Source organism: Agelaius phoeniceus, chromosome 18 (genome assembly GCF_051311805.1).
Source record: "Agelaius phoeniceus isolate bAgePho1 chromosome 18, bAgePho1.hap1, whole genome shotgun sequence".
NCBI classification, from domain to species: domain Eukaryota; kingdom Metazoa; phylum Chordata; class Aves; order Passeriformes; family Icteridae; genus Agelaius; species Agelaius phoeniceus.
In genome coordinates this window covers 4,405,580-4,414,238 of record NC_135282.1, presented here as the reverse complement: position 1 = coordinate 4,414,238, position 8,659 = coordinate 4,405,580, and the positions used below count along the sequence as shown (strand labels likewise).

General features: G+C 56.3%; 2 protein-coding genes across 3 annotated transcripts; one reads left to right on the top strand and one right to left on the bottom strand.

Annotated features, from left to right (window-relative positions):
- Window positions 1-123: 123 nt before the first annotated feature.
- Window positions 124-4,789, bottom strand: TCHP (trichoplein keratin filament binding). 2 transcript variants are annotated; one of them, XM_077187893.1, is made up of 12 exons: window positions 4,548-4,786; window positions 4,295-4,475; window positions 4,086-4,142; window positions 3,442-3,510; window positions 3,079-3,237; window positions 2,764-2,876; window positions 2,396-2,462; window positions 1,961-2,133; window positions 1,655-1,736; window positions 1,304-1,480; window positions 1,144-1,233; window positions 124-689 (listed from the first exon to the last, which is right to left on the bottom strand). In XM_077187893.1, the coding sequence occupies exons 1-12, from the start codon at window positions 4,718-4,720 to the stop codon at window positions 657-659; spliced, it is 1,374 nt and encodes a 457-aa protein (XP_077044008.1). In that variant the 5' UTR covers window positions 4,721-4,786; the 3' UTR covers window positions 124-656. The 2 variants fall into 2 exon arrangements, with proteins under 2 accessions (XP_077044008.1, XP_054501463.2); XM_054645488.2 differs by having other exon boundaries at window positions 4,295-4,789.
- A 1,050-nt stretch (window positions 4,790-5,839) lies between these two features.
- Window positions 5,840-8,651, top strand: GLTP (glycolipid transfer protein). Its single transcript, XM_054645489.2, has 5 exons — window positions 5,840-6,052; window positions 6,740-6,801; window positions 6,994-7,127; window positions 7,586-7,736; window positions 7,900-8,651. The coding sequence occupies exons 1-5, from the start codon at window positions 5,950-5,952 to the stop codon at window positions 8,080-8,082; spliced, it is 633 nt and encodes a 210-aa protein (XP_054501464.2). The 5' UTR covers window positions 5,840-5,949; the 3' UTR covers window positions 8,083-8,651.
- Window positions 8,652-8,659: the final 8 nt, after the last annotated feature.

Genomic DNA, 8,659 nt, shown 5'->3' with positions numbered 1-8,659 from the left:
TAACAGCAAGGAATGAACTGCAATAATCAACTCAGCCTCCTCTCCTGTTGCTGCTGTAGTTTGCTCATGTAACAAAACCAAATCCTTGTTCAGGTTTCAATTATTCATTATTTATGAAACAAGTGAAAAACAATGTTTAAATCTCCAGCACCTTCTGGAGAGGAAGTGGCCAAGCACTGCTGCCACAGCACACACGATCTGGCTGATTTGCAATATACATTATTAATTAACTCCTCACAGTCCAGTGGGAAGCAGGCACAGCCTGATTCTCCAAGGTGGGAGTCTGACACAGCCCCATAGCTCCTCTTCCTGGGGAGACACAGATTCTCTTGTGGCTCAGGCCCACAGGGCCCTTTTTTTTTTTTTTTTTTTTTTTTTTGCTGGATTGGTTCAGCCTCTCACATACTGAAATACATGAGCACAACTCCAGAATGCAAAGTGAAGCAGTTCACTTCTCTGAAGGTGCTCACACCTCCACATTCCTGAAGACAGTAGAACTTCTCTTCAGCTTGGCCACAACTAAATGTTTTCAGAAATCTACTGAGTCAAGTCTTGATCTCACAGTAGGCTGTTCCAGAGGCATCATTATTTCAGGAGTTCCTTGAGTCCTCAGAGTTTTCTTTCTGTAGTCTGGAGCTGCATCTCATGCTCATTCCTCAGGTCCAAGCTGCTCTTGGGTAACTGTAGAACTAATGGGATCAAAACAAAGATTAGCACAGGTTTATGGGCTCTGGAATTAATCCACACAAACTCTTGAGCATGCACAGGAGCTGATGGGCTGGGCAGGGGCTTTAGGTAGGGTTACTCAAATTTGATTTTAGAGCCAGGCAAAGCAGGACAGTCAACAAAGACACTGAGCAGGGAAGTTGCACTGTACCAACTGCACTATTGCACTTAAAATAAATCCTTTTCAGCACAGAGCAAGATTTGAGGCATTAGCAACACATCTGCCTCAAAAATTCTTTAAAAATTAAGGCCTAATATATAAATATCATCAAAAAAAGAAAAGAGAAAGTGTAGAGTTCTGTGAGGGGAAGTGCCCTAGCACTGATGTCTAAAGTGCAGATCAGAGACAATGATGGTGTCACTCTCCAAGATGGGCTCCTGTGTTGGGGTGACTCCTGTGCCAGTGTGTGACCTTACCCTGCTGTGCCAGCCCTGCCTGGCCTCCAGGTGCTGCCGGGCTGATCCCTCCTGCTGCTGCTCCTCCTCTCCCAGGCTGAGCTCTGTCCCCTGTGCAGGGGAAATGGGGTGAGATGGGGCAGCCTCAGCAGCCAGGTGTGTATTAGGGAGCTCAGCCTACCTGTGCCTGCAGCTCCCTCCCGTGGGCTCTCTGCTCCTCCTCCTGCTCCTGCTGAGTCCCTTCCTTGGCCTCCTCCAGTTCTTTGATCAGCTGCTCTCGATATTTAATGGACTCTGCTTGGGCCCTCCTGTTCAGCTCCATCTTCTCTTGGATCTGGCGCTGCCTGCCTGCAAGGACCTGTGCGAAGGGAGGAGATGGTGAAACAGCTCCCAGGAAACACACCAGACAAAGCAAAAAAATTCCATTCCACCCTGGTGTGGAAGGCTGTAGCTCTCCAGAGGGTGGTGGGTTACCAGTGGAATGATGGCTTCATTGAGCCAAGGGGGACATATCATCAAGAGAGGTCATCACCTCACTCATCAGGCGATCTCTGGCCACCTTCTCTCTTTCCCATTCTTCTTCCCTCTTCTCCCACATTTTTTTTGCTTCTTCCCTAAAGGAGAGAGGAGGAATTATCTCTGAGGTTAACCCCCCTGTATACCCCACAGGCACAGACAAGCTATCCTGTGCTTTAGAGGAGACCTTGGGTTTCTCTTCAGGTTTGTTCCCTGCCTGTTGGTGTGTCTATCCCACCTGTACCTCTCAGTGACCCCCCTGGCCCGGAACACTCAGCACACATGGAGTCTTCAGGTGAGGTTCAGAGGTGGACAGACTCACCTGAAGATAGTCTCAAGCTCTGCCTCCCTCTCCTTTTCCAGCTGGAGTTGTTCCTCAATGACCTTCTTCATCCAGGCCACGTCTGCCACCACGCGTCCCCGCTGCGCACTCTGCCAGCTCTGATCCTCCTCTTCTTTCTCCAGGAGGACTGATAAGATTTGCCTGTCTGTCTCCTGGAGAAAAAAACATGGGATTAACAACTATCCAACAGCCTTCCAGCCTGTGTGCAGGGCTCCTCTAGGCATTACTGGGGACAGTGTCAAGGGTGTGCTCAGCAAGATGCTCCATCTGCTGCTTCCCTGTGAGCTCTGTGCTCCAGCCCTGTGCACAAGCTGGAAGGGGCCTCCTAATCTGTAGGAATCAGAGGCAGACACAAACCACACACAACAACTTTTTCATCACACAGCATCTATAAAGTATAAATTAATCTCTTACCAGCTCCTCCTGTACCTGCTGCGCTCGTCTCCTTAACTGGACGTCACACTGATGCTTCAAAAAGCGACTGAAGGAGGAAAAAAAGCAAAATTAAAAAAAAAAACCAAAAAAAAAAAATTCACACTGACTCTAAAGCAGCACATCTTTGTAGAGCAGCACCTGGGGAGGTACATCTGTGACAATGCTACCAGAAACAAAAAGCAGTAACAGCACCAGTGCCTCTGCTCCTAGGCTGCTGTGGGCAAGTCCACCAAAACCCAGATATTTACATCCTACCACTGCTACCTGGAATATCTCCTTGTGCCCCAAGCAGTGCTGTGGGCACAGGAACAGATTCTATCCAGAACAAGCTCCACTTGATGTCCTACCCGAGCTCTTTCTTCCTCCGGTGCTCTTCCATTTGTTTCCTTTCTTCTTCCAAATTCTCCAGCTCCCACCGCTGCTTTAATAAATTCTCTTGTTCCTTTTTCAGCTTTGTTGCCTAAAAAGGAAAACACAAGCACCAAGAGAGAGTACAACATCCCAGAGAGCACGCTTGACCAGAGTTTGTACCCTGCTCTGCTCCTCTGCAGGCAGGGAAAACCCTCCCTGCAGTGCAAACATGGAGAGGTCAGGTCAGCCTTGCTGTATTTCCAAGTGAAGCAACAAATTCCTTTCTCCTATGAGGAGAAAGTCAAGATTACCTTTGTCTCCTGTAGTTTCAGTTCTTCTATCTGCTGAAGCAAGGTCTTCTCCAGCTGAGGCTTCTCTTCCTCTTGTCTCGTTCCTTCCAGCGCTTCCCCTCCTGCCGTTTCGTACCTGTTTTCATAACGTTTCTTCTCTACAAGCTTGGTCCCCTCTTCCTTTCCCAAAGAAAAGAAAACAGCATTTCAGGTTAGCCTGACACAAAGAGACAACTTCTGGCTCAGAAAATCCACAGAGCAAGCCGGGTGGCTTTGTTAACAGTGCCCTTCCTGGCAGCAGCTCCCATGGCATAAGTGTCACCTTCCACCCACACACATTTCAGAGACCTCCCAGTGACCAGAACACCAGGGCTGCCCCCATACCTTGTTTTCTTGTGTTAGCTGATCCCTCCAAGCCTCCCTCATGTGCTTCCCGTGCAGCTCAGACTCTGCCTGGAGACACAACAGATGTAACAGGGCCATCAGTGCCAGCGGTTCTGTCCCCCAGGACCTTCCAGACTCTCTGGAGCAGCACCTGAAACCCCAGGAGTATCTGCCTCTGCAGAGGTGGGCTCATCTGAGTGTCCAAGGTGCCCACCAGGTCCTGAGGGTCATTGTCACATGGGAAACACCACAGTGACAGTGATACAGGACTGCGATGTTGGAGCAGTATGTGGGTGGAATGAAGAATGAGGAAGCACCACAGCATGGCAGGTACAGCTGAGATATTAAGATTTATATTTTTTGTATTATTTATATTTTATGTGCCTGAGATATTTACATTGTGAGTTCCGGAAATTTGCTCAGAGTCTGAACAGATTTCTGACTTTTAAAAATACAGCTTTGAGAGAACTTCTTAAAACTATTTAAACTTAAACCCTTTCACTTCTTTGCCTTTTGTTTATCAAAACTTGGGGCAGTTGCTGTGATGTAAGATGAGCGACCACAGTAGAGATATGATAACTTTCAAGTTAAAAACCAGTTTAATAAATACAAGGCAGCAGGGACTCAAGAGAAAGCAACATCACCTCTCGGAGCTCCGCGTTGTTTTTGTTCCAGCGCTCCTGCAGCGGCGGCTCAGCAAACTGGGAATACAGAGCTGGGTCAGGTCAAGATACGGGATTGCTCAGCATCCCAAACCCCGCCGAGGCTGACAGAGGTTCAGGGCTGGCAACTCCAGCAAGTCCCGCTGGTACAGCTGAAGCACGGGACGAGCAGGGCCGGGCCGCTCCCTCACCTTCCTCCCGCACTCTCCGGGGCCGTCCCGCAGCTCCTGGCTCCGCATCCCGCCTCGCCGCCGCTCCCGCAGCTCCGCCGCCAGCGCCTCCCGCTCCTCGCCCAGCAGCCGCCGCAGCCGCTCCCGCCGCCGCTCCAGCCGCGCCGCCGCCTCCTCCGCGTCCCGCCGCGCCGCCGCCGCGCTGCCGCACACACCGGCGGTGAGCGGGATCCCCGCACCGCCCCGGGACCCGCCGCCCCGACCGCGGCCGTACCTGGGCGGGGGGACGCGGGGCTCGCTCCATCGCGCCTGCAGGGAGCAGGCGGCGGCGGCGCGGGCGAAGGCGCGGCTGGTGCTCTCCCACTGCTGCCGGCTGCGCTCCTGCAGCTCCCGCCGCTCGGCCGCCCAGCGCTCCGGGCCGCGGCCCCGCCGCAGCCACAGCGACATCGCAACGCGCCCGCCCGCGACGGCACCCGCCGAGGGACACGGCGAGACGGGCTCCGCGAGCACGGAGGGAGGCGGGGACCGACGGAGGGAGGCGGGGAGAGAGGGACGGACGGGAGATGGAGCGGCAGCGGGGGATCGGTTCGCTCCGACCCGGCCCGGCGGTGCTGCCGCGTCCCGAGCGCTCGCAGATGTGCGGGTACAGCCCGGGCCGGGCGTGGTGCCGCTGTGCCGGCTCGGAGCGCGCAGCACCGCGGGGTTTGTGGCGCTGTGAATATCTCAGGGGTTAAAGGTTTCTGTTTCTGCCCGCCTTGGCAGGGCACCAGCGCGGCGGCGCCCGCAGCGAACCCAAACGGACCGGCCGCTGAGTGAGCCAGGACAGCCCGGGCAGCGCCGGAGGGGCTGCGGGCATCCCGAGAGGGACTCCAGGCATCCCGAAGTGAGCGCTGGATATCCCAGGACAAGCTCCGAGCACCCTGGGGTGGGCTCAGGGTATCGCAGGCACCGCGGAATTGGCTCCTGGCACCCCAGGAAGGGCTTCAAGCGTCCCGGGAGGGGCTCCGGGCAGCACGGGAGTGTGGCAGCGGGGAGGGAGGCGGCACCAGCCGGCAGCCCCCGCCGGTGACCCGCAGCTCCCCGCACCCGCCTTGTATCCGCACCCGCCCTGCCAGGCACCGATCGCTATCGCCCCACGACCTGTTTTTCCAGAATAACCAGTAAAAGCACCATATGTGGGGCCCTGCCACCGGCAGGTCCGCTCCCCACGCAGCGGGCGGGCTGAGCCTCCCTCCGCTCCCACCTCTTCTTCACCTCTCCGTGTCCCCGCTTGGTGTCATTTTCCCACCCAACCCCTCACTGAGGTGTGTCATCACTGCAGCGCGTTGAGGTTTGTTTTCCATCTGTTCCCTATAAAATATTTATCACCCGTGAATAATTAACGCCAGCCCGCCTGGCGCTCGGAACGCGGCCGGGGCAGCGCACGGCCCCGGGCACTGCCAGGCCCCGAGTCTGAGGGGGCGATAGGGGCGTGGTTTCCTCTTTGCAATGAAAGTCCCGTCCCCCGCCGCTCTGACCAATGGCTGCGCATCGGCCGTACGGGAGGTGCGCAGCCATTGGTCGGAACGGTGGGGGGCGGAGCGTGGCGTGGGCGCGCTGCCGGGTCGGCCCCCGCTGCCTCAGAGCCCCCTCAGCCGGGGAGCGGTGAGGGGGAAAGCGGGAGCGCTGTGCCGGTCATGGCGCTGCTGCTGGAGCACGAGTTCAAGCCGCTGCCGGCTGATAAGCAGATCGAGACTTTGCCCTTCCTGGAGGCCGTGGCGCACCTGCCGCCGTTCTTCGGTGAGACCGGGGTAGCCGGGGCTGGGAGATGCGGGCTGGGACCAGGCCTGCTGCGGACTCAGCCGCTCCGGGTGCCCCCTCCCCGGTTCTGGGTGGTGACCCCCCTACCTGCTCCAGGGCTCCCGCCGGGCTTGGCTGCTCTGCCAGGACCGGGGTTGCATCACGATCCTGTCAAACCCGCCGAGCAGCCCCGTTGGGAAGCGTCCTGCCATCCCCTGGAGCACCCCATGCAGAGGCATCGCCCGGGGCGGGCGCTGCCATCCCAGCCGTGGATCCCACCCCGTGTCGGGACACGGGTGGGTGTCGGCGTGGCCGCCCTCGTGGCACAGTGTGCCCGCTGCCCTCCACAATGTCAGCTATTGTGTGGCGGCTCGGTGGCAGCCGCGGAAGGGCAGGACGTGGGGCTGCCTGCCTGCCTGCGGACGGGCAGTGTCCGGTGCCGGTCAGGCTGTTCCAGGATGTTCTGCCAGGGCTGTGTCCCGGAGCCACGGGGATTGGAGGTCACTCGTGGGGCCGCAGTAGATGGCAGGGCTGTCCCAAGGGCCAACAGCTGTGTATGAAGCTCAGAGATCCCTTTTTGGGTTCAGTGCCTGGGCTGTGCTTAAAGTGAAACCCGTTGGTTTTGGGAAGTGTATGGTGTCCCCTGTGTCACCAATGTCTAATTGTCCTCCCTCCCTGTCTCCACAGATTGCCTGGGGACTCCCATCGTTTACTCGCCGGTCAAAGCAGACCTGACTGGAAATATCAAGGTAGGAAGGGACTCAGGAGGGCTGAGAGAGGAGAATCCCTGGGGAGAGATGCTGTGGGATTGGAGGTGTTTCATAAGGCTTTTCTTCCTACGGGGACTTGGCTTAGCAGTGGCTCACCCAGTCACAGTTTATTCCCAGAGCTCCTGCTCAAAGTCCCTGCTCCTGGATGCCAATCCCCTTTTCTGCCCTCAGAAAATCCGGGCGGTTTATGACTCCAACCCTGCCAAGTTCAAAACGCTGCAGAACATCCTGGAGGTGGAGAAGGAGCTGCACGGCTCGGCCTGGCCCAAGACAGGCGCGACGCTGGCGCTGATGTGGTTGAAAAGGTGACTCACGGCGTCGGGAGCTGCTGTGGCTCTGTCCCGGCATGTGGGGAGCTGGAGAGCTCCAAATGGAGGCTGCCTGTGCTGGGCTGGGCCCTGTGGGCTGGGCAGCTGGAAGTGGGGTGCTGTGTTTGGGGAGCACAGCTGTTGGGAACCCCCTCCTCAAATCTCCTCTCTGGGAATGCACAGGGGAATACAACCTCAGAGCATGAGCCCACAAATTGGACAGGGCAGTGCCTGGAGGATCCATGGGACTGCACCTGACCCTGCCCAGCTCAGCCCTCAGCCCTGGCCTCACCTGGGGGTTCCATCCTGCCCTGGGGGCTCCATCCAGCCCTTCTCTCTCTCTCTCTTCCCTGGATGGACACACAGGGACAGGGACAGGCCCTTGGAAACACCAGGCTGGAAGCTGGGAAGCAGCACCCACTTCCCTGAGCCCAACATCTCTGCTCTTCTCCCAGGGGTCTGAAATTCATTCTGGTGTTGCTGCAGAGCATCTCTGACGGTGAGAGGGATGAGGAGCATCCCAACCTCATCCGAGTGAACGCCTTGAAGGCTTACGAGATTGCGCTGAAGAAATACCACGGCTGGATGCTGCAGAAGCTCTTCACGGTGAGCATCCCCTCCCTCTCCAAGCACCCAACCACCATCCCTAAAGCTGTTCCCGTGCACTGACAAGTGTCCAGAGAGCCCACAGCACTGGCTCATAGGAACAACCCAACCCATGGTCTCTGTTGGGTTTGTGGGAGTCAAACACCCTCTCCCTGTTTTACAGGGCTCAGTCTATGCTCTTCCCTACAAATCCGATTTGCTGAAGGCCTTGGAGAAGGGTAAAGAAGTCAAGGAAGAGGAAAGCATAGAAAAAATCCACCAGTTTCTCACCAGGGTCACTCCAATCCTGGATGCAATTTATGAGATGTACACGAAGATGAACGCTGAGCTGAGCTACAAAGCCTAAAGCTGGCACAGGATTGGCACAGATTAAATAACGTGTGATGGGTGTTACCTATGTCTTCATCGCTGAGGCAGCTGGGGCGGCTCCCTGCTCTCTGGTGACTTCGATTCCTCTCTGGATCTGCAGTGGATAATGTCTTTTCTAACCAAAAAAATAACAGTAATTAACTTCCTATTAAGAATACGGCAATAAAACAATTGTGGGTGTCACCCTTGGATTTCCCAAGAGGAAGAACAAGTGTTTCTAGTCCCAACCCCTGGATTCCTGTCTCCAGTGGGGCAGGGAATGAAGTGTCCTGCTGATGAATGAAGTGGCACTCGGGCTGTGCCTGGAACCCACCGACGGGCACCTCGTGTTGATTGGCACTGGATTGTCCGGAATGATGCCCATGGAGGAGGAGCTGATGACTTTCCTGGGTGATCCCAATTCTTCCAGTGCTGGCCTGGGATCAAGCCCCTGTGCTGGGATTCAGAAACCAGGGACTGTCCCCGTGGTGTTTGCGGTGCCTTATGAGCCCCCCTCGCCTCCTGAGCCCCAGGAGCAGCAATTAATAAAAACTGACAGTACCCATGGCCTGGGA

Coding starts and splice junctions, on each gene's coding strand:
- TCHP (XM_054645488.2), bottom strand. CDS start 4,720: ATGTCGCTGTGGCTGCGGCGGGGCCGCGGCCCGGAGCGCTGGGCGGCC. Junction 3,238..3,441: donor AGCTAACACAAGAAAACAAG/GTATGGGGGCAG, acceptor TCTTTGGGAAAG/GAAGAGGGGACCAAGCTTGT. Junction 2,463..2,763: donor CGGAGGAAGAAAGAGCTCGG/GTAGGACATCAA, acceptor TTCCTCCTTCAG/TCGCTTTTTGAAGCATCAGT.
- GLTP (XM_054645489.2), top strand. CDS start 5,950: ATGGCGCTGCTGCTGGAGCACGAGTTCAAGCCGCTGCCGGCTGATAAG. Junction 6,802..6,993: donor ACCTGACTGGAAATATCAAG/GTAGGAAGGGAC, acceptor TTCTGCCCTCAG/AAAATCCGGGCGGTTTATGA. Junction 7,737..7,899: donor TGCTGCAGAAGCTCTTCACG/GTGAGCATCCCC, acceptor CCTGTTTTACAG/GGCTCAGTCTATGCTCTTCC.